This window comes from Lontra canadensis, unplaced genomic scaffold (genome assembly GCF_010015895.1).
Source record: "Lontra canadensis isolate GAN:19392208 unplaced genomic scaffold, GSC_riverotter_1.0 scaffold52, whole genome shotgun sequence".
Lineage (NCBI taxonomy): Eukaryota > Metazoa > Chordata > Mammalia > Carnivora > Mustelidae > Lontra > Lontra canadensis.
In genome coordinates, this window is record NW_022631046.1 from 13,491,424 (window position 1) to 13,517,706 (window position 26,283).

Here is a 26,283-nt window from a genome sequence, read left to right on the forward strand (position 1 = left end):
ATATATATATATATATAAGTTTTTCTTTCCTTAACATTTTGGGAGGTAGTTTCTTCTAAGAGACCAAAATATACCCAAAATCAAGTGTGTGGCTCTGTTCTATCCATTAGTCTAATATATATATATTTTTATATATTTATATAAATATATAAAATAATTAATATATAATATATAATAATTATATATTAATTATTATATAATATAATTAATATATTTTATATATATATATATATTAAATTTTTTTAAACTTCTTTTTACTCCCTTTCTTCTCCCCATGATCTGGTTAACACACATTTTTCTGGGGTCTTTGCCACCCTTTTAGTATTTTATTCTTTCATTCATATATTCTTATCTGGATAAAATACAAGGTAGAAAAACTCACCACCAAAAAAAAAAAAAGAACGAGAAGCAGTAATGAAGACTAGGGACCTAATAAATACAAACATTGGAAATATATCAGATCTAGAGTTCAGAATGATGATTCTCAAGGTACTAGCTGGGTTTGAAAAAGGCATGGAAGATATTAGAGAAACCCTTTCTGGAGAAATAAAAGAACTAAAATCTAACCAAGCTGAAATCAAAAAAGCTATTAATGAGGTGCAATCAAAAATGGAGGCTCTTACTGCTAGGATAAATGAGGCAAAGAGAGAATTAGCAATATAGAAGACCAAATGACATAAGATGGAGGACATGGGAAGATGGAGAGGAAAAGGGGGTTGAGGGAAATTGGAGGGGGAGATGAACCATGGGAGTCTATGGACTCTGAAAAACAATCTGAGGGTTTTGAAGGGGGGGGGGTGGGAAGTTGGGTAAGCCTGGTAGTGGGTATTATGGAGGGCATGTATTGCCTGGAGTACTGGGTGTGGTGTATAAACAATGAATTCTGGTACACTGAAATGAAATTTAAAAAAATAAAAATTAAAAAAAAAAAAAAGAAGAAAACCAAATGACAAAGAATAAAGAAGCTGAGCAAAAGAGAGACAAACAACTATGGGACCATGAGGGGAGAATTCGAGATATAGGTGATACCATAAGATGAAACAATATTAGAATAGTTGGGATTCCAGAAGAAGAGGAAAGAGAGGGGGGCATAAGGTATATTGGAGCAAATTATTATAGAGAATTTCCCTAATATGGCAAAGGGAACAAACATCAAAATCCAGGAGGTGCAGCAAACCCCCCTCAAAATCAAAAAGAATAGTTCCATACCCCATCATCTAATGGTAAAACTTATAAGTCTTAGTGACCAAGAGAAAATGCTGAAAGCAGCCTGGGACAAAAAGTTGTTAACATACGATGGTAGAAATCTTAGATTGGCAGCAGAGCCATCCACAGAGACCTGGCAGGCCAGAAAGAACTGGCATGATATATTCAGAGCACTAAATGAGAAAAACATGCAGCCAAGAATACTATATCCAGTTAGGCTATCATTGAAAATAGAAGAGGGATTAAAAACTTCCAGGACAAACAAAAACTGAAAGAATTTGCAAACACCAAACCAGCTCTACAGGAAATATTGAAAGCAGTCCTCTAAGCAGAGAGAGAGCCTAAAAGTAGTAGCCCAGAAAGGAACAGAGACAATATACAGTAACAGTCACCTTAAGACAATACAATGGCACTAAATTAGTATCTCTCAATAGTTACCCTAAATGTTAATGGGCTAAATGCCCCAATCAAAAGTCACATGGTATCAGAATGGATAAAAAAACAGAAGTCATCAATATGCTGTCTGCAAGAAACTCATTTAAGACCCGAAGACACCCCCAGAGTTAAAGTAAGGGTGTGGAAAACAATTTACCATGCTAATGGACATCAAAAGAAAGTTGGGGTGGCAATCCTTATATCAGATAATTAGATTTTAAGCCAAAGACTATAATAAGAGATGAAGAAGGACACTATATCATACTCAAAGAGTCTGTCCAACAAGATCTAACAATTTTAAATATCTATGCCCCTAACATGGGAGCAGCCAACTCTATAAACCAATAAATAACAAAATCAAAGAAACACATCAACAATAATCCAATAATAGTAGGGGACTGTAACACCCCCCCTCACTGAAGTGGACAGATCATCCAAGTAAAAGATCAACAAGGAAGTAAAGTAAATACACTGGACCAGATGGCATCACAGATATATTCAGAACATTCCATCCCAAAGCAACAGAATACACATTCTTCTCTAATGCACATGGAACATTCTCCAGAATAGATCACATCCTAGGTCACAAATAAGGTCTCCACTGGTACCAAAAGACTGGGATCATTCCCTGCATATTTTCAGACCACAATGCTCTGAGGCTAGAACTCAAGCACAAGAGGAAATTTGAAAAGAACCCAAATACATGGTGGCTAAAGAGCATCCTACTAAGGCATGACTGGGTCAACCAGTAAATTAAAGAAGAATTGAAAAAATTCATGGAAACAAATGAAAATGAAAACACAACTGTTTAAAATCTGTGGGACACAGCAAAGGTAGTCTTGAGAGGAAAATATATAGCGATACAAGCCTTTCTCAAGAAACAAGGAAGGTCTCAAATACACAACCTAACCCTACCCTAAAGGACCTGGAGAAAGAGCAGCAAAGGAAGCCTAAACCCAGCAAGAAAAGAGAAATCATAAAGATCAGAGCAGAAATCAATTAAATAGAAACAAAACAAAACCAAAAAAAAAAAAAAAGAACAAATCAATGAAACCAGGAGCTGGTTCTTTGAAAGAATTAATAAGATTGATAAACCCCTGTCCAGACTTACCAAAAAGAAAAGAGAAAGTCCCAAATTAATAAAATCATTAATGAAAGAGGAGAGATCACAACCAAAACCAAATAAATACAAACAATTATAAGAACATATTATGAGCAACTCTACACCAGCAAATTCGACAATCTGGAAGAAATGGATGAATTTCTAGAGACCAATAAACTACCAAACCTGAACCAGGAAGAAATAGAAAAACTGAACAGACCCATAATGAGTCAGGAGATTGAAGCAGTCATCAAAAATCTCCCAACAAACAAGAGCCCAGAGCCAGACGGCTTCCCAGGGGAATTCTACCAAACATTTAAAGAAGAATGAATACCTTTTCTCCTGAAACTGTTCCAAAAAATAGAAATGGAAGGAAAACTTCCAAATTCATTTTATGAGGCCAGCATTACCTTGATCCCAAAACCAAAGACCCCATCAAAAAGGAGACTTATAGACCAATATCCCTGATGAACACGGATGCAAAAATTCTCACCAAAATACTACCCAATAGAATCCAACAGTATTTTAAAATGATTATTCACCACAACCAAGTGGGATTTATTCCTGGGCTGCAAGTTTGGTTCAACATCTGCAAATCAATCAATGTGATACAATACATTAATAAAAGAAAGAACAAAAAACATATGATAGTCTCAATAGATGCTGAAAAAGCATTTGACAAAGTACAGCATCCTTTCTTGATCAAAACTCTTCAAAGTGTAGGGATAAAGGGTATGTACTTCAATACCATCAAAGCCATCTATGAAAAACCCACACCAAATATCATTCTCAATGGAGAAAACCAGAGCTTTTCCATCAAAGTCAGGAACACAGTGGGGATGTCCATTATCACCACTCCTATTCAACATAGTACTAGAAGTCCTAGCCTCAGCAATCAGAAAACAAAAGAAATTAAAGGCATCCAAATCGGCAAAGAAGAAGTCAAACTATCACTCTTCGCAGATGATATGATACTATATGTGGAAAACTCAAAAGACTCCACTCCAAAACTGCTAGAACTGGTACAGGAATTCAGTAAAGTGTCAGGATATAAAATCAATGCACAGAAATCTGTTGCATTTCTATACACCAACAACAAGACAGAAGAAAGAGAAATTAAGGAGTCGATCCCCTTTATAATTGCACCTACAAAACCATAAGATACCTAGGAATAAACCTAACCAAAGGGGCAAAGAATCTGTACTCAGAAAACTATAAAGTACTTATGAAATAAATTGAGAAAGACACAAAGAAATGGAAAAATGTTCCATGCTCATAGATTGGAGGAACAAATATTGTGAAAATGTCTATGCTACCTAAAGCAATCTACACATTTAATGCAATCCCTATCAAAACCCCATCCATTTTTTTTCAAAGAAATGGAACAAATAATCCTAAAATTTATATGGAACCAGAAAAGACCTTGAATAGCCAGAGGCATGTTGACAAAGAAAGCTGAAGTTGGTGGCATCACAATTCCAGACTTCAAGCTCTATTACAAAGCTGTCATCATCAAGACAGTATGGTCCTGGCACAAAAACAGACACATAGATCAATGGAACAGAATAGAGAACCCAGAAATGGACCCTCAACTCTATGGCCAACTAATCTTTGACAAAGCTGGAAAGAATGTGCAATGGAAAAAAGATAGTCTCTTCATCAAATGATGTTGGGAAAATTGGACAGCCACATGCAGAAGAATGAAACTGGACCATTTCCTTACACCACACACAAAAATAGACTCAAAATGGATGAAAGACCTCAATGTGAGACAGGAATCCATCAAAATCTTTGAGGAGAACACAGACAGCAATGTCTTCGACCTCAGCTGCAGCAACTTCTTCTTAGAAACATCACCAAAGGCAAGGGAACCAAGGACAAAAATGTACTATTGGAACTTCACCAAGATCAAAAGCTTTGGCACAGCAAAAGAAACAGTCAATGAATCCAAAAGACAACTGTCAGAATGGGAGAAGATATTCACAAATGACATATCAGATAAAGGGCTAGTATCCAAAATCTATAAAGAAGTTATCAAACTCAACACCCAAAGAACAAAAAATGCAATCAAGAAATGGGCAGAGGACATGAACCAACATTTCTGCAAAGAAGACATCCAGATGGCCAACAGACACATGAAAAAGTGCTCCAGGTCACTCGGCATCAGGGAAATACAAATCAAAACCACAATGAGATACCACCACACACCGGTCAGAATGGCTAAAATTAACAAGTCTGGAAATGACAAATGCTGGCAAAGATGCAGAGGGAGGGGTACCTTCCTACACTGTTGGTGGGAATGCAGGCTGGTACAGCCACTCTGGAAAACAGCATGGAGTTTCCTCCAAAAGTTGAAAACAGAGCTACCCTATGACCCAGTAATCGCACTACTTAGTATTTACCCTAAAGGTACAAATGTACTGATCTGAAGGGGCACCTTCAACCGAATGTTTATAGCAGCAATGTCCACAATAGCCAAACTATGGAAAGAACCTAGATGTCCATAAACAGATGAATGGATAAAGATGTGGAATATATATACAATGGAATACTATGCAGCCATCAAAAGAAATGAAATCTTGCCTTTTTCAATGACGTGGATAGAACTAGAGGGTATTATGCTGAGCAAAATAAATCAATCAGACAAAGATAAATATCATATGATCTCCCTGATATGAGGAATTTGAGAGGCAATGTGGGGGGCTTGGGGGTGTTGGGAAGGAAAAAAATGAAACAAGATGAGACCAGGAGGGAAACAAACGATAAGAGACTCTTAATCTCACAAAACAAACTGAGGGGTGCTGGGGGGAGAGGGGGAAGGAGAGGGTGGTTGGGTTATCGACATTGGGGAGGGTATGTGCTATGGTGAGTGCTGTGAAGTGTGTAAACCTGGCGATTCACAGAATTGTACCCCTGGGGCTAATAATACATTACATGTTAATAAAAATTAAAAATTAAAAAAAAAAGAAAAAGAAAAAAAAAAGAAAGATGGACAGGAAACTAATATGCATACTTAACTGTGATTTTCTGTGTAATTGAATATTCTATATCCATGAACAACATTGCCAGTCACAACCAAGACCCTCAAGTGCTTAGCCTCTGAAATGAGGAAGACAGGCAAGGTCTGTCCTCAGAAGCCCAGGATCTTCAGTCACACCTTCTTTCTATGATCAAATTTATATACTCAGTTACAGTCATTGAAATCACTCCTTAGGGTTACTGTAACATATTGGTACTAATTGGGTGTCCTAAACAACAGAAATTTTTTGTTTCATAGTCTGGAGGCTTGAAGTCTGAAATCAAGTTCCATTTCTTCTGTGGGCCATGAGGAAAGGATCTATTCTGGGCCTCTCTGGCTTGTGGGTGGCCATCTTCTTTCTGTGTCTCTTCATAGCATCTCCCCTCTTTGCATATCTCTCTATATTTCTAAATTTCCCTCTTCTTATAAAGGGAATCCAGTCATGCTGGATTAGGGCCTACCTAAAGACTTCATTTTAACTTGATTACCTCTGTAGACTCTATCTCCAAATTTTCCAAGTAAGGTCCCATATTGATGTACTTGTGACTAAAAGTAAAAAAGAGGGGGTGGAGCACAATTCAACACATAACAATCTCTGTAAAGACCTAGTCATCCCTCAATCACTTCTCTCTGTCTCTCCAGGAAAGCTTCAGAATGCAATTTCTGTGTGTGTTGAAATCCTCATTTTGTCTGTAAACCTAAACCATGTTAATCCAGCACAGTTAACCAAAAACTATAAAATATATTCCCTAAAATATAACTATTTCATTTCCTTGGTTTCTTATTTCCTAAAGGGCAGAATTTTCAAAGGGAAAAGGGATAACCTCCACTCCTATATACTTCTCCTCTTTGTTCCTCTTTCCTCTCTTTGTTGGCATTACCTTTGTAATGGCCACCATCTTTTTTTTTTTTTTTTCCTGAGACTGAACATTCATCTCCTAATTAATCATGCTGTCTTAAGCCTCATCTCTGTCCAATCTAGTCTTCATACTGCTTCCAGAGAGACTGTTCTAAACCAAAAACCCATCACATCATGTCCCTGCTTAAAGTCTGTCAATGGTTCACTTCTACTTTCAGGTGAAATCCAAACTTCTGAATGTCACTTCTTGTTCTTTCATGTATTTTTCCTTAGGAGCATTCTATGCTTTAACCATGCTAAGCTGGTCATTGTCTCTGAATGTACTAAGTTCTCCCATGCCTCTAGATCCCTGCGTAATACCTCCCATTCATCCACACACCGTACACCTCCCATCCATACATCTAATTCTCCTTCTTTGAGGCTCATATCAGGCAGCACCCCTCCAGTAAGCTTTTACTCAATCTCTTCCTTTCTATCCTCCTGGAATACCTTATGCTTACCTCTCTCATTATACTTATTACCCTTAATTTAAATACATTCTAAGCTTATAAATATCAGGACTTTCACTGTTTCTTCAACAACACTTAGCACACTTCCTTAAACACCATAAATATCCAATGAGTATTTATTGAGTGGATGAGAAACTTCAAGGTATTTACCCACCCAGTTCAGTGTGAGGACTCTAAAGGACTCATGTACATCAAGAGATGTCTCCACTTCTGGAATTCCTATGTTTGGTCATTAAAGGAGTTGGTAACAAAGGGAGAACATCAGTAGCCTCAACAAAGGGCAGTTACTTCCTTGAGTTCATCAGCTTAGTTAGATGGCCCTGAGGGGTAAAGGCAAAGCTAGGTATGAGTCACATGGGACCAGACATAACAGAGTGAGACCTGGAAGTAATTAGGTACATGCAAAGCCTATGGGTTAATGGAATCAACAAAGGAAAGTGACAGAGACCGCATCCTCATCCAGACAGAAGACAAACAGTGATGTTGATGTTCTCTTCCACCTGCTAGGTTGATTATGGGAGGGAATTCTGTGGGGATCACTTGGTAAAGTGCTATCTAGAATTATAGAACAGAACCTGCTCTGACTTGTATTCATCCCTACGCATATCATTAAGAAGAAAAATTCTTCCAATTAAAATCTGGACTCCCTCACCCCTAGAATTCACAGTCATGGTCAAAAGTGCAGACTACCAATCATTATGAATTAAGCGTAGGTCAACGGAGCAAACTGGCTTATTTTATACTGAATCTGGATGATTGAACATAATCAGGGAAAATGATATATTCATGTAAATTAACTCTTATCCCACTGGAAAATGAGTAACAGCAGTAAACAACTCGGTATTACAGAAGTTTGTATTTTCCAAAAGAGGCCACAAGAATATCTTCTTATAGCATGACTTCAGTAACCTTTTCTATAAAGGGGAGAGATGAATAAATCCCCTCCACTTAAATATAGGTAAGCTCTTGACTACCACAGAAATGATGTTGCCTTCTGAGTTAAGTCATAAAAAGCAATTCAGCTTCTGCCTCACTTCTAGGATGCTTGCTCTTAGAACACCGTCATTTACCATCACTTACACCATCACTTAGAAGAAGTCTAAATAGGCCATGCCAGCCATATGAGTCAGAATCCTTCAGCTCCCCTGCCCCCAAAGCTGTTCCAGCTGATAACACTTGAGACATAAAGAAGCTGTCCCTACAGAGTTCTCCCCAAATTACAGATTTATTAACAAAATAAATTAATCTTTTTTAAACTCACTAAGTATTGAGGTAGTTTGTTATGCAGTCATCAATGACCAGAATAGATTCTGATATTTGGAAATGGGGTGCTGCCATAACAAAAATCTAAAGCATGTGGCATGAACTCTGTGAATGGGCAGCTGACAGAAGCGGAAAGGGACTCCAAGTGAGTGACTATGGAAGCCATAAGGGCCGAAGAGAGGATTCTTGGAAACCCACAGAACTATGAGAAAGCTGTTGGTAAAAGCTTAAAGGAGAGCAAATGTAATCAGAAGCTAAAAGCAAAGCATCATTTGTGTTGTAGTAGTGGAAAGTTTGGCAACATTGACATCTGCAGTAACATGGAAAACAGAAAATGAACCAAATGAACTCTATGATTTAAGGATGTTTTCAGGAAGAATATTTAAGCAGCAAACCAGCTTCATCTGGCTGCCTATGATAATATGCAAGCCAAAAGAGAACTGAAGAATGACCTACCAAATAAATACAAAAGAGCCAGGAATTTCTGGGTATAAAAACAAAACCAGTTTATTATTTGCAGGCATTCCAAATGGCAAATAATTTTCAAATTAAGAAGGTCAATGATCAAATCTGGATGGGGTACAATGTTAGGCCTAAGAATGCTCTCAGTGGTGCTGTATAGAATCTTTAAACGAGACAAAAGACCCTTTAAGCATTTTTAAGGGCATGACTCACAGATGCTCCCTGTTAACAATAGGGTTTCTAAGAATCTCAAGAACATTATCTCACAGAAGTCTCATAAGGAGCCCAATGCAGGGAAGAGCTTATCTGGAGACAAGCTTTTGTCTAATGGAGTAGACTATAAATTGAAACACAAAAAGTCCACAAAGTTTTAAAAGAAATTATATCAGCCTGAACTGGAAGGAACAGAAATATAAAATGAGAAGAGCCCTTTTGACCCCTAATCTTTAACAGACAAAAAGCAAGTAAGAAAGATACTCAGCTATAAACATGGGCTACTTTTTATGTAAAATAATGATTCAGACAGTGGAACCACATGTCATAGAGAACAACTCTTATGCCATAAACCTGAGTCTTTTTTTTTTTTTTAGACAGAGATCACAAGTAGGCAGAGAGGCAGGCAGAGAGTGAGAGGGAAGCAGGTTCCCTGCAGAGCAGAGAGCCCGATGTGGGGCTCGATCCCAGGACCCTGAGATCATGACCCGAGCCAAAGGCAGAGGCTTTTAACCCACTGAGCCACCCAGCCGCCCCCATAAACCTGAGTCTTAATCAAGGAACTGTGCCTGGTTAGATTCAGAATTTCCACATGCTAGTGACCACCATGTGCCTGGTTTTCCCTGTGTTTAGATGAGTGTGTCAGTTATGGTTCTCCTATGCCTGACTCACTATTATATGTTTGGTGTGTAAGAGAGGAGACTGATAAATTGTCTGATTCATAGATCATCACTGCCAAGAGCCAAAGCAGTCAAGAACCTGCACCATCAGAACTACATCAGGAATACTCATGGACATCTGAACCTAGACCTGGAGCTCATGCTATGAAAAGCTGATGATTGGAAGTCCTGAAGGTATAAACAAGTATAATTTGCATAGGAAAAGAATATAAATTATTGTGCCCAAAGGGCAGATGGTGGAAAACTGTATATTTTCTAAAACTTACAGCAAAGGTATCTCCCATCATTTATTTTCTTATTACAAAGTAACTTTGACACTCTTCATTAGGAAGTAGGGTTCCTGTTCTCTACCCTTGAATCTGGGTAAATATGGAACTATAGTAGAAGCGATGGTCTATGACTTTGAAGGCTAGATAATAAAAATGATATAGCTTCCACCTGGTTCTTTTCAGATGCTTGATCTTAGAATCTAGCCAGTATGTGATGAGGAGACCCAGGCAGTCCATGGAGAGGAAAAATGGTCCCCAGGCCATAAACCCAGGCAATCTCTAAGCTGTCACCAACTTGCCAGCCATGTAGTTGGCTATCTTGAAAATGGGTCCTTTCTTCTCTAGTTGAGCAGCCCTGGCTCATACCAAGTGGCACAGACAGGCTATTGCTGCCAAATGAACTCTGCCAAATTTGCAGATTTGTGAACAAACTAAATGACTTATGTTCCTCTAAGACAGTTAAGTTTGGGGGTGGCTTGTTAAGTAGCATAGGTAACAGACACAGACATCCTCTCCTTCATGAAGTCTTTCCCAAGCTCCCAGGTGAATTGAAATGTTCCTCTTTTCTATTCCCAAAGCACTTTGTGTAACATTGCCTTAACACTAATTACACTCTTGAAATTAACTATTCACTTGTCTACCTCCATGTGAGTACAAGAATAAGACTGTGCCTCTTTAAAAATTAGTTCTTCAAATATATTACTTTTGCCTCACTCTCTCCTCTCCTGAAGATTTAAATAGACAAGTTAGAATTTCTCAGGGTATCCTCCAAGTCTCTTAGCTTTGCTTTCATATCTTTCATCTCTGTCTCTCTGTGCCACTTCTGTAAAACTTCTTCTGCCCTAATTTCCAGCTCACTAAAATCTCTCTTCAGCTGAGTCTAATTTGCTGATCTACTTGTTCACTGAGTTTTTAAACTTGAGGTAGTTTTTCTCCATGTGTAAGTGTGTGTTTATAATAGCATGGTCATTTTTAAGCATCTGATAATTCAAATATTTTAAGTCTCTTCATGTGTGGATCTATTCTTTCTTGTTTCTATGATTCTGGTTTCAGGGTTTCTTATAGACTTAATTATTTACACTGTTAATTTTAATCAGAAAATTATTTATAGAAATTCTTTGGGACCTGGAAAAAAGCATATTCCTTTCTAGAAGGGTTACATTAGCCTCTGCTTGAAGTCCAAGGGTATTACTTTAAACTAAATTCATGGGTTGACATTTTTTGTACCATTCAGGTGATAGAAATTTTGGGTGCAAACTGTGACAACCAGTTTGTGGTAATAACACATCAGGAATTTCCCTCCTTGTTCTTCTCATGACAAGTCACGTTTCCTTGTGGTGGGGGTTATGGGGCAGAATTATTTCTGAGTACTGTGAGGTGTAGCCCCTGGAGTTCCAGCTCTGTGGAGAAAGAATTTGCTATTAAAATCTCTGTGCTGGACAGGTACAGAGGTTTTTGTGGGGTTGTTTGTTTGTTTTTTCTGTACATAAACCTTGAGGTTTATGAGGGCTCAAGACCAGAGTTCAACAGCAGGTTCAGAAAATTCCCTCAGGCCAGAAGTGGCTTTAGTAATCTACTGGCTTCCCACCCTCACCAGTGTTTTGACCTGATTTTATCTTACTAACCTACTGACCCCCCAAAAGTTCCTAATCTAAATGTTATTCAATTTTTATAATTTTCCTGCCACCTTTCTAATAGTTTTCAGAAGTTTTCTTTTCTGTATTTTTAGTCAGAATACTTATTTGTTTTCAGCAGGAGAAACCTAGTAAGCCTTGTTACCTGGGCATGTCTTTTTCATCCCTATATCCTCAGCTTACAGAACACTGGTTTGCACATGAAGGGACTCAATAATTTTTTTATTGTTTAATGAATAAATCCCTGTCTTCCTTTACTCTTTCATTCCTGCCTCCACCGCCCACCCCGATACACCCCTACTCCCTATGCTCTAATTAAAGTGTTTTTAAATATTCATTCATGTATGTTTTCCATTTTCCTATATTAACTGAAATTTCCCCCTAACTTCCATGGTATTTCCTGGTTACCTCTCCTATGGAAGAGTTTTCATTCTTACCAACTGCTATAGTTTGGGATCAGCACTATCTCCACTCTCTGTGACTGCTTCTGATCACCCACTATTCTGTCTTTATCCAAAATCTGTTGCTTTTCCAAAGATTATGCAATCCTATTATAACATTCTTTTTCTGGTTTTATTGCTTACCATGTGTAGACTTCCAGTCATACCTCCACATTTCTTGAGAATTTCAGTATGTGGCTCATGATTTCAACTATACTTCATCCCCCAATATAATTCAGTATAACAGAGTATTTAAGAGTATAGATCTGACAATCCAAGTGCAAGTCTACCCCTTATTAACATAGAACTGTGGGAAGTTACCCAACATTTCAGTGTCACAGTTTCTTCAACTGTAAAATGGTAATAATGATATTATTACCTTATAGCATGGTAAGAATTATGTGAAATAAGGTATATAAAGCACTTAGAACAGCAACTGGCACTTGGTAATGCTCAATACATTTTTTTAGATTTTATTTTATTTTTTCAGTGTTCCAAGATTCATTGTTTATGCACCATACCCAGTGTTCCATACAATACATGCCCTCCTTAATATCCATCAACAGGCTCACCTATTCCCCAACTCCTCTCCCCTACAAAACCCTCAGTTTGCTTCTCAGAGTCTAAGTCTTTCATGGTGTGTCTCCCCCTCCAATTTCCCCTAACTCACCTTTCCTTGCCTTCTTCTAATGTCCTCCATATTATTCTTTATGCTCCACCAGTAAGTGAAACCATATGATATTGACTTTCTCTGCTTGACTTATTTCCCTCAGCATAATCTCCTCCAGTGCCATCCATGTTGGGTAGTCCTCCTTTCCAGTAAGTATTTTCTTTATTATGCTCTTACCTCATCTTAAAATTTTCCTTTTGCATGCTTATGATTCATATAATACCCTAGCCTCAATGTTGCTCCAAAACCTATTTGTCCAATTCTATAAAACTTCTCAGCTTGTTACCTAAAATGGAATTTCTGAATTTTACTTTAAACCTTTCTCAAGTTCTGCCCCTTCTTTTCAGCTCTTGACTTTTTATCTTAACCCAGGAATTTAATCCATTTGGAAATACATATTTCAGAATCTCTCTATATTCATGACCAGGCTTTATTTTCTCCTCTTTTTGGGGAAAGCAATTTCTTTGTTTTCTTGGACTCAGTCTTCTCTACCCATTTTATTCTAATTCCTCTAACCTCTAAACTTGGCCAAGGCTTAACTATCCTTAAATAAATCAGCTATTGCTTCCTTGAACCTCTTTCTTCTCATGTTATTATCATAACTGTCCTAATCTTCTAATCTATTATCATAACTCTTCTAATCTTCTGTACCCTCCACTCCCATTTTCTAGTGTCTCTCTGTTAACTTCTTCCAGAAATCTGGTTTCATCTCATCACTACTAAAACTTACGTTTCAAAATTAATCAGCAATTAGATTGTCAAACCTAAAATGCCTCTCTTTAGAGTTTCTCTTGCAACCCCTTTGCAACATTGAATACATTGACCACCCACTTGAAATGTTCCTCCATCATTAGATTTCACGTTTCTAAACTGCATTCTTTCTTAGAGGCGGTGCTCAAGTAACACAAAGCAGATATGATGACAGTCAGACATTCATGTTTAAGAAAGGCCCCATCATGAATTGGTCTTAAATAAGACACTTATCTCCAATTTCCTTATCAGTAAAATGGGCAAAATATTTATTTGCCTTGTGTACTAATTTATCAGGCAAATAAATAAAATAATGGATCTAAAAATACCATAAAATGTATAAAATATACAAAGTACCTGAGTACATTTCAATAACCTGAAAACAGGATGCAGAAAAGTATATAAAAAGACTCTTGCTACTAAATCTGCTATGAAGTTCTAAAGGATCCCAAGCTTTGTGTCTGACCTAGATGTTTTTCACTGTTGCAAGGTTTCAAAGTACCTTCAGCAAGGGAGTACCACTCCTTGAGAGTTCTTGTCAGGAAGTTAAGAGACATTATATCAAAAACTCTGACCTACCTGGACACACTTCAAAATGCTAAAAAAAAAAAAAAAAGAAAAGAAAAAAAGATAAGTTTGACTATAAGGAGCACTTTCATGTTTAAAATTTTGGGAAAATCAAAATATTAATGATATAATTTCACATATACAGGCAAACAAATTGAATTGGTCCAATTGTGAGTAAAAAATATTATTACTTCTAAAAATTTTTTTTAATTTTAAAAAAGAAATATTACCAGATCTTGGAGAAGGGGCCCTTGCAATTTCTAAGGAGCAAGGTTTTTTTGTAACGGCTATGTCCGTGAGATCACATAGAAAGTTCTCATTTTCTGAAGGAAATGTATCCAGAGAAGCAGATGGTACAATTTCCATAGTGTAATTCCTCTTCTTTGGATAGGACTCCTGAAAGGAAGGAGAAAAAATAAAAATAGCTTTGTGATAAAGACACAGCTTGTTTGATTTATAAAAACTAGAAAAGATAATCAGATTCATCAGTTCTTCCAAAAGTGATTAAGAGGTGCTGATTCATCTGTTTGAATAAGTTATGCCATCATGTAACCCCAATATCATCAGTGATCTTTTTAGAAGTGTCCTGACAGTTTGATTCTTCTGAATTAACCACTGACAGTAAAGTTCATAATCTCCTATCAGGATCTCTTTTTGTAGTATATGGCAATTTTCTAGTTGTGACATAAACTGTTGCTTACCTAGTTAATAGTCATTCCTGAGACTCTACTCCCTTGCCTGCTTCTAGAGATAGCCAGAGCCATATGACTCAAGTTTGGCCAGTGGGATGAAAGGGAGGCTTCTGGGAAAATATTTTTTTTTCCCCAGAGGAAAATGGGGCCCTTGTAGAGCTTAGCCATCCTCAGGTTCTAGTCTCTGGGTGCAGTTTTGATGTCTGGAGGTAGGACAAGCATGTTGTGACCATAAGGCAATAAGCTTAAGACCAAAAAGGTAACAGGCAACGAAGGATAAAAAGAGCCTGGGACCTTGATGATATCTCTGAGCTTACTGAAAGAGCCCCAGTTACTCCAGGCTTCTTAAGTACAAACGTTCTTATATTATTTGAGCCATTGCTAATAGGGCTTTTTGTTATTTAGAAGTAAAAGTATTCCCACATAACACACTATTATTTTTTCTTTGTGAATACTGCTAACTAATACACTAAAGTTTCTCTTTTCAGGTTAGGATAAAACTAAGGTCCAATTCTATACTACTGATTCTTTGATGTATTCTAAAAGTAGGAATTCATCTCATTTCACAAGATCTTAATTTCTTATACAGGGCATTAATTGTTCAACAAATATTTATTGGGCATCTATCATATATACTTAAGACTATGCTAAGTGATAGAGATTTTTAAAAACTAAAAAGATATAACCCTTGCCCTCAGAAAGCACAGTTTACTAGAGAAGAAAACAGATACCAGCATAATGAATTTCATAATTAATCATGCTTTTTGATGTTTTTTACCTTTATAAAGCATAATTCATTATCAAAATAAAAAGATAAATAAAAAAATAAATTCATTTTCAAAAAATCTTCCAGGATAAATCCAAGGGCAGTAAAGATTTAGTATAAGATCCTATTTTTTTGTATGGTGATATTTACAGTAGAGTAAATATTCAAGGTCAGTGTAATTGCTTTCAGATCATACCAGACACTCACACATCAGAGAGTCAATTATGTTCACTCTACCCTACTGAAAGCAGGAAATTGGGAGTAATTTATTTTTAACAACAAAGAGTGACAAAGTAGAAAGCATCTGGAGGAAAGCAATCAAGATGGTCTATGATTTAAAAACCATGTCGCAGATGAAATGATGAAAAGACCTGGAGCATACTATCCTGGAGAAGACTTACAGCAGCATAGTAGTTTTCTCAATGTATATGAATGGCTATCCCTAAAGAATTATCCTACAAAGCTGGGAAGGGGTAAAAGCTGCTGTGGTAGATTTACTCTTAAGTTCTTAAAAGCAGAACAAAGACTAATGTTATAAGTCAAAAAGGGCAAATTTGAGTTGATATATAAAACAATGCTCTAACAATATCTAAACAATATTAATTAATAATATTGGTTATCTTTAAAATAAAAATGCACTAATGTAACACTAGCTGAAAAATACATTATAAAGCAACAGAAGAAACTCCTCGTTACTCCTCGTTACAGAAGAAACTCCTGTTACTACTCTTTCAGTAGAACTATCTATTGATAAAATTATCTATAAAACACATTGTAGGGGTGCCTGGATGGTTCAGTCAGTTAAGCATCTGCCTTCTGCTCAGGTCATGATCCCAGAGTCCCAGGATCAAGTTCCACATGGGGCTTCCTGATTAGCGGGGAGTCTTCTTCTCCCTCTACAACCCCCTCCCTCCCCTGCTCATGATCTCTCTCTCAAATAAGTAAATAAGTCTTTTAAACACACACACACACACACACATTCATTCTAAAGTGAATGTATCAGAGGGCTATAAACTCCCTGAAGGCTGGAATTTGTCTTGTTCACCACTCTACCCCCAGAATCTAAAACAAGTCCTACCACACAGTAGGTGCTCAAAAAATACTTACTGATCAAGTACTGTTCAAGTACTGAACATTTTCTAATGTCCTTTTTAACAAATTCTACCTAGCAGTTAGGGAAATGATTTTGCCTTGTTCAGATATAAATTGCTTTTTAGTTTGGTTATTATTATTGTTTACTGGTATTGCTTACTGTTTTGCATATCAAAAGTGAAAAAACTGAGATTACAACAAAAAGATTATAAAGAGTTTGAAAAAAGTGTCTAGTTTAAACCCTAGTTCATCCTAAAATCAGAACAACCTGTTAATCAGAACAACCCATTCTTCATGGATTTGGTTAGACTGGAATTGTACTCTCTTTGTAAAGAAATACAAAGACTTAATGGCCTTGAAAGATACTCTGAAATTTAACCACACAGGATGAATTATTTTGCTGTCCCCTTAAAAATGAAGTATAATGTTTATTACAGAAATATTATAAAATGTAAAGAAAAAGAAAAAATTACATGAAAATGCAACATGCTCAGATAACTCGTAGTAATATTTTGGTGTATATCCTCCCAGACTGCTTCCCTCTGTAAATGTGTGTGTGCGGACATGTGGGTGTGTGCAAAGGAAAGAAAAAAATATATTAAACAACAGTGAAGTGCACTCTCATCTGCCTCTGAAGAAAGCGCCATTACTTCTAATTGGAGAAGTCTACAGTACACAGTTTCTTTATGGACAGTGAGAGGTCCAAAGGAAGAAGATGATGAAAAAAAGAAAGCAAAACTGTGCTTTTTTATTCAAATATTTCATATTGTCAAAAAAAGGTACACTTAAATAAGTATCTGACTAGTATCCCTCGACAGAGGATGGATATGTAATAGAACAAAATAATAAAATAAATCTGCACATGTGCACTACTCAGTTTAGAACATTACCATTGAACCCCCATTCCCACTTGTGTTCCCCTTTCTAGTCCCTCTCCCTCCCTCCCTAACCAGGGCTAATTCCTGTGGAACTTCGTGTTTATAATTCCTTGGATTGTTGTTGAAATTTAACTATATGTGTAATTATCAGTGAAGAATAAATTGTTTCATATTACATGTTTTTGAATTTCATAAGAACAGTATAAAATATTCTTGCTCCTCTATGACTTTTCTGTGTTTCATTTCTTTTCTATGTGGTATTGGAGTTCACTATATAGGTATAAAATAATTCACTTACAGATTCTCCTGACAATGGGCTTTTAAACATTTCCTAGGTATTTTGTTATTAAGAACAATTTGCTAGTAACATTTCTGAACATGTCTTTTGGTACAAGTAACCAGGGTATGTAACTTATCCTAGTAGATGTGGGGCAGAAAGTCAAGAATAGACAGAAAGTGAGAAAAAATGAATGAAATAAAAAGTTCTACAGATTCAGGAGTTTGCAGCAAGAGGTGATCATGAGAACCAAGACTGGATACCCTGTAGATTCTATAGAAATCTTGAGAAGGACATTGCATTTTCCCACTCAAAGTGGGATGAAGGGATTTTTCTATAAATCTTACTTGAAGTTGTTATATATAAATATGTGTGTGTTATATGTGATGCTTTATAATCTGATATAGATTTATTTCTAATAATGCAGTGTGAACAAGTTTCAATGACAACGATGTGTCTATACTTTTTAAAATTTAAGGTTAAATATCAATACACATGGTCATGATTTATTTAGTTAATCCTATCATACTGAAATTTCAATGTTTTGCTTTTATGGGAATATTCTTGTGCATATACCTTTGTTTACATGTTCAGCTATTTCTTTTGAAATAGAATTCCTGGTATTTTGATAGGGATTGCATTGAAGATGTACATTGCTTTGGGTAGCATAGACATTTTAACAATATTTGTTTTTCCAATCCATGAGCATGGGATGTTTTTCCATTTCTTTGTGTATTCCTCAATTTCTTTCATGAGTGTTCTATAGTTTTCAGAGCACAGGTCCTTTGAAGTCTTTGGTTAGGTTTATTCCTAGTTATCTTATGACTTTTGATGCAATTATAAATGGGATCAATTCCTTAATTTCTCTTTCTTCTTTCTCATTGTTAGTATACAGAAATGCAACTGATTTCTGTGCATTGATTTTATATCCTGCCACTTGCTGAATTCCTGTATGGGTTCCAGCAATTTTGGGGTGGAGTCCATCTGTGAAGAGTGAAAATTTGACTCCTTCTTTCCTGATATGGATGCCTTTTATCTCTTTTTGTTGTCTAATTGCTGAGGCTAGGACTTCCAGTACTATGTTGAACAACAGTGGTGAGAGTAGACATCCTGTTGTGTTCCTGACCTTAGTGGAAAGCTCTCAGTTTTTCCCCCACTGAGAATAATATCTGCTGTGGGCTTTTCATATATGGCTTTTATGATATTGAGGTATGTTCTTTCTATCCCTACACTGCAGAGAGTTTTAATCAAGAAAGAGTGCTGTATTTTGTCATATGTTTTTTTCTGTATCACTCTGGAAAACAGTATAGAAGTTCCACAAAAGTCAAAAACAGAACTACCCTAAAATCCAGCAATTGCACTACTAGGTATTTACCCAAAAGGACACAAACATAATGATCCAAAGGGTCACCTGCACCCCAATGTTTATAGCAGCAATGTCCATAATAACCAAAATATGGAAAGAGCCCAGATGTCCATCAACAGATGAATGGATTAAAAAAAGTTTATATATATATATAGTTTAAATATATATATATATTTATATATATATTTATATATATATAAACTTTTTTGTATATATATGTATATACGTATATATATAGTCAAGTACACACACACACACACACACACAAGAATATTACTCAGCCATCAAAAACATGAAATCTTACTATTTGCAATGATGTGGATGGAACTAGAGGGTAATTTTGCTGAGCAAAATAAGTCGATTAGAGAAAGACAATTACATGTAGAATTTAGAAACAACACAAAGGATCATAGGGGAAGGGAGGAAAAAAAATAATACAAAATCAGAAAGAGAGACAAACCAAGAGACTCTTAACTATAGGAAATAAATTGAGGGCTGCTGGAGGGGAGGTGGGTGGGGAGGTGGGGAAACTGAGTGATGGGCATTAGGAGGGCACTTGATAAATGAACCCTGGGTGTTCTATGGAACTGATAAATCATTAAACTCTACCTCTGAAACTAATAATACACTATAGATTCATTAATTGAGTTTAAATTAAAAAAAAAAAAGAAACAGAATTCCTGTGACAACAGGTATATACCATATGCTTACATTTAATTGACTCTGTTTCTGGACTTTCTAATTGGTTCCATATGTCGATCTATTTTAGTACCAGAATCACGCTGTTTTGCTTACTAAAACCTTAAAATTAATTTTACTATCTGGTAGGATAAGTCTCTCCTCATGTTCATCTCTGTCAAAGTTTTCATGATTAACCTCATGTTTATTTTTAAAAAGATTCTCATTCTTCCTCAATGCTACCCAGTCAATCTCCAAGTCCCTTACTTTATCATTGAATTATACCTCAAACACCTTTATGTCTCTCAAATCCTGCTACCACCCTAGTCCAGGTCACCATTGTTATCTCATTTGAACTGTTAGAACAATTTCATAACTAGTCTCTTTGCCTCTGATCCTGCTTTTCTCCCAATTAATTCACTTTCAAACACTAGCATGAGGTTACTAAGAGTTATTCATGTAAAAATCAACTCATTTACTTTCATCATAACTTTGAGAGAGAATCATAAAAGGCTCTAGTCATAGTACATGATGATTCTTTTTAAACATTTAACATGGTCTCTTGTGATATCTCAGAGTTTTTATATTGAATGATTTCACTAGATGCATTAATGATCCAGAGAGTAAACTGATTAAAATAATAAGATCTGGAAGAATAAACCAGAGATTAAACATAATCCTTTTAATTTATAAGATAAATCAAGTTAATTTCTAAAAATATCCTTGTCCAGCACCTAGCAAAGTGCCATGTTCATAGTAGGGCTCTATCAATACATGCTAAAAATAAATACATAAAATAATTGATATTTTAGTTAGTATTTTAAGGCCTTTTTATCCTCCACAAGGATTCAAGAACCTCAGTGGCAAGGACCATGACCATCATTTTCATATAGTATGCACTTAATAAGTATTTGTCAAATGAAGCCTGAAAAAAATGTCATTCAAAAACTCACAGATTCAAATCACTGTAAGAGCAACTTATACTTGTAAAGTGTTTTATAGTCTGCAAAATAAATAATATTTCATTTACCCAGATGATTCTTTTTTAACCTGCACAAACAGCCCATCAGTGTCATGATTATCTCCATCCAGAAATTAAGGCTCGGAATTCTTAAATGACTTGTCCAATATTAAGCATTCAGAGCTCTCACTGAGGTCTTGTGACAGCTTATCTAGTGTTCCTAATACTGTATCATAGATATAAAGGGACTATGACAAGATCTTTAATGTCAGAACTATGGGAAAGAAAAATTTCCATACTTTATTAAGTAATATATAACCCAACCAACTTACTAACCTTTGCAATACCTTTTACTTACAGTGGGAAATGTGGATTTTGATATACAGGTTAACTGCCAATGTACCTTTGGTGATAAACCCTGGTAAATGGACCAGAGGGATTAAAAGAACTGGCCCAACAATTTGTGATTCAACTTCAAAGCTTCATTGTAGCTAGTCTAGCAAAATTGGGCTATAATTTGGTTAGCAGTTTTTGCTTTTTTCTAGATATTTAACCTCTACCTTTATTCAAATGCCTAGTTAATGGATCCTAGACTTGTTTCTGTTCTTGATATTTTAATAATAGTAACATACTGGACACCTGGGTGGCTCAGTCAGTTAAGCTACTGCTCTCAGCTCAGGTCATGATCCTAGGGTCCTGGGATTGAGCCCTGAGTCATGCTCCCTGCTCAGCAGGAAGCCAGTTTCTCCTTCTCCCTCTGCCATTCCCCCTGCTTGTGTTCTCTGGCTCTATCTTTCTGTCAAATAAATAAATAAAATATTTAATAATAATACTAACAACAACCACAACAACATAACTAGGTACATAGGACTGTGTTCTCTGCCTTGGTCTTTGGTAGCTCTCTTCTTAGGAGAGATAATGTCCTAATAATGTCTTGTCCCTGAATCCTGAACAGGCCCCCAAGTGCCTAAATGCCTAACTTCACAGCTCCTGAGGGAATGTCTGGCTTTGATGCTTAGTCTTAGTCAGTTTACCTGCTATAGTTGATTGTGCAATGTGTGGACAAAATAATACTTCCTCAAAAAGATGTACACATTAAGAGCACTGAATAAATTAGTAGGACATATGACCCCCCCAAAAAAACAAACAGGAGTAATAAAATGTCTACATATTCTGCTTTCATGTAATGTTTACACTGTGCTCCTCTAAAAGTTTAAAATCACCAGTGGTAGGCTAAAGCTAACAAGTCAAAGTTTATTCATGATTAAATATGAAGCCCTACGGTTTAGCACAGAAATCAGTTATAAATTTTCAGTATGAAGGTATATAGATTAACAATACCATGAAAAAAGTATTAGGAGTTACAGCTGACAGTATGAATGACAAAGTAATATACTAAAAACATAATGTGATATTGGCTGATTCAATATAAGTATGATATTTAGACTACCAAATGTGACAGCTCTCCCTTCTTCTGTGCTAATTAGAATTGGGAATTATCCAGTTTAGTAATTACATAAAAGATAAGCTAATTGTATCATGTTGACCATCCTTGTAAGGTGGTATAAGATTTTATTCATCAAAAAGGCCAAAGGATACTTGGCCATCTGACTTGTGAAAAATCTTGGCAACAACCAGGGGCACAGGGTACGGACACAATTATTTCTCAAATGTAGCAATGATGTGACTTTTTATCAGAAATAAAGCTACCTTGGAGGCTTTTCTAGATTACTAGAACATCACTGTGATCATGCCTCTTAACATAGCTCTATTCTTCTTTTTTTCTTATTGTGTTATGTTAGTCACCATAAAGTACATCATTAGTTTTTGAAGGAGTGTTCCATGATTCATTGTTTGCATATAACAACCAGAGTTCCATGCAATATGTGCCTCCTTAATACCCATTACCAGGTAACCCATTCCCCAACACTCTCCCCTTTAAAGTTTGTTTCTTAGAGTCCATAGTCTCTCATGGTTCATCTCTACCTCTGATTCCCACCCCTCCCCTTCATTTATCCCTTCCTTCTCCTAATGTCCTCCACACTATTCCTTATGTTCCACAAAAAAGTGAAACCATATGATAATTGACTTTCTCTGCTTGACTTATTTCACTTAGCATAATATTCTCCAGTCTCATCCATGTTGATGCAAAAGTTGGGTATTCATCCTTTCTGATGGCTGAGTAATATTCCATTGCATATATGGACGCATGGGGGAAATGGAAGCAGCTTAACCAACACTGCAGTGAGACCATACCTAGTCCCCTCAACCTGGTACTGAGGGCTACAATTAGAAAAGGTGCGAAGACCAAATGGACATGGGTAAGAAAAGTTTGAGTATCAAACCTATGTTATGTGAGAAAAGATTAAAGAGGAAACAGTAAAGGGAAACATGTATCATAAGTATTTGAAAAGTAGAAGAGTAGTTAGAATATTTTTCTATGGTTAAAAAGATTGAAAGTATGTAGATGAAGAGATGGTAACAATGAGATAGATTTCAGCTCAGGATGAGCTTTCTAACAATTAGAGCTTCACAGTATGAAATTGGCTGCCTAGCAGGAAGCAGGTTCTCTCTCATTGGAAGTCTTCAAGCCTAGTCTGATCAACACAAGGCATCTCTTGAGAATAGAAGATAGTGATTTGACTTAGATGAGTTTAAAGATGTTAGGTAAATAAGAAAAAAAACAGAAGTGTTGGCTTAGTACTGTGACAAGCTACCTGCATACTTTAACTGCTTCCTAAATCCTTTTTCTAATAATAGGAGCAGTAATACTAACACAAGGGAGTGTGGGATTAAGACTTCAAAATTAGAGATGACTCACCATTCCAAATGACTGAAATTAGGTAAAAGCTTTTGGAAGTGGTCTTATTACTCTGATGTGTCTCACAATATCAAGAAAATTATCCACTAAAGACTTACAGTGACATTCAAATATGGAAGACTCCACTATAAATATAGAATAATAAGAAAATAATAATGAGAGACTTTGGGTTGGAGGAAGAAGGAGTGACAACAGGACAGTCCAAAGGAAAGGAACATTGATGATGGTGGTAGGCACTACAATGGCCTCTCAAAGATGTCCACATTCTAATCCCCAGAACCTGTGAATATCTGTTATATGGCAAAAGGGACTTTGCGGATATGATTAAGTTAAGAATCGAGATGGGAAGATCATCCTGGATTATTATGTCATTGTAAGTGAAAGAGCAGAAGAGTCAGTTTCAGAGTGATGCAATGTGAGAGATTTGACTAGTCTTGCTGGGTTTGAAGGTGAAAGGCAGCCATGAGCCAAGGAATAGGCATAGCTCATAGAAACTAGAAAAGGCAAGAAAATAGATTCCTCCCCTAGAGTCTCTAGAAAGAAATGCAGCTTTACCAACACCTTGAATTTAGCCCAGTGGACACATTTTGGACTATCAGAACTGTAAAATAATATATTTGTGTTTTTTAGGCCACTAAGTTTTTTGTAATTGGTTCCTCTAGTAACGGAAAACTGATACAATAACCCAGCAGAAGGCATCACAAAGGGAGGCAACAGAAACTATTAAGGGCTGAAAGACAGACATAAAAATTAAATGCCAATGGAAAAATATACCTTGCTATATTATTATACGATTCAATATTTTAAAGACAGTGATTCTTTCACTTTCACTTAGTTTTAAATTAATGCAGTAATACTGCAATCGAGTTTCCCTCCTACTGCATCTTGGATCTTGACAAGTAATCCTAAAGTACATCTAGAAAAATAAATGTGTGACAATAGCCAGGTATCAATTTGAAAAGTGAAAAGTAAAGGAGGGGGTGGAGATCAGCCTTTAGCAGATATTTAAATAAATTATAAATGGTTCTGATGCAATAATTGAAAGGCAAGAGAAGAGAAGAGAGAATTTTAAAAAACAAAGCTCTAATACTTACAGAAATTTATTATACTATGAAGGTGGTATTTCAAATCAGTAAGAAAACAATGGGTTATATAATAATTGCCAGTCAGATAATGACTATTCACTTGGAAAGATAAAAAAAAAAAGCTGGATGAATATTTCATATCAAAATACATTCCAGATAAACATTTAAATAATAAGTAAATACCCTTGTAATAATAATCTTAAAATAGGAATGGACTTCGAACAGGAACTATTACCAGACATATAACCAGAACTATAGAGAATAAGACTGATGAATTTGAGTACATACAAATATTAGCTTTTTATCAAGCCACTAAAATATTTTTTAAAAAGGGGGAGACAAATGACAGATTTGGGAAAATCCTTTGACACAGATGACAAAAAACTAATATCTATTATTGAAAGAGAATTACAAATTGAGATGAAAGAGATCACCAGCTTAAGGGGAAAAGTGGGCAAAGGACAGGAGTAGTTGATAAGAAACAGAAATTTCTTATATGAATAATGCTTGATCTCATTTATAATTAAATATATAAATCAAAGTAGCACAAGATATACCATTCTTGATCAAACTGCTAATGATAATACACAGTGTTAATGAGGGTTTGGAAAAATGGGTACCATTTTTTAAGTGTATTGGTATCAAACCTCTTTCCAGCTAATTTGTCAATTGTTCCAACAAAACGTTAGAAAGCAGATCTTTAGATAGCATCAGTTTTGGGATTTTTGCCTTATTAAAATATTTCTTTCTTTGCCTGGGAACAGATGGGATTGATAAACTGCCATTATTATTCCTAAAGCATCGCGGTACTGTAAGGCACTATTTATATGAATTGCATAATCATCACTCATCCTTTCTAAAAAATTATGCGCACTTGCTACTTTTAATCCTTGTATTAAATAATGAAATGTGTGTGTTGGGGGGGATGGTGATATAGAGGGAAGCTTGCCTCTTAAGAAGCCTCTCTGATGAATGAAAAACGTTTTAATGACTAGTGATCATTAAAGTTGTAAATGGTTGTCAGGATATTGTTTCCCTTTAGAAAGTATCACCAATTAATATCCATGGATCTTGATACTTAGTTGAGCTTCTCTTTATCAAGTCACTTCAAAGTTGGAGGTGTCAATTAAGATTTGAAACCACAACAGAAATGTCAACAGGAAAGTGTTGAGAAACCAGTGTAGGTACTACCTAACAATATCACTTTGGGTATACTACTGGTTGAGTTATATCTCCCCAAAATTCACAGGTCAGAGTCCTAACACCCACTCACTCTGAATGTGATCATATTTGGAAATAAGCTGGTGCAGATGTAATTAGTTAAATTAAGATGAAGTTACTAGGATGAGCCCCTAATCCAGTAACTGGTGTCCCTATAAAGAAGGGACATTTAGAGACAGGCACATACACAGGGAAGATACCATGTGAAGACTGGAGCTATGCTGTCGCAAGCCAAGGAACATTGAAGAATGCCATCAGACCAACAGAAGCAAGGGGAATGGCATGGACCAGATAGATTCTCTCTCACAGCACGAAGAAGGAACCAACCCTACTGATAACCTTGATTTTTGTATATCTAGCCTCTAGAA

The 26,283-nt window shown here is 36.1% G+C and overlaps 1 protein-coding gene across 15 annotated transcripts in view; it reads right to left on the reverse strand.

Moving 5' to 3' along the window:
• ANKS1B (ankyrin repeat and sterile alpha motif domain containing 1B) overlaps window positions 1–26,283 on the reverse strand; it is a 1,097,747-nt gene that overhangs the window by 667,476 nt on the left and 403,988 nt on the right. For all 15 annotated transcript variants that reach the window (XM_032874307.1, XM_032874315.1, XM_032874314.1 and 12 more), the window contains exon 10: window positions 14,309–14,474. In XM_032874307.1, the coding sequence (XP_032730198.1) occupies window positions 14,309–14,474 (166 nt within the window). The remainder of the gene's footprint in view (window positions 1–14,308; window positions 14,475–26,283) is intronic.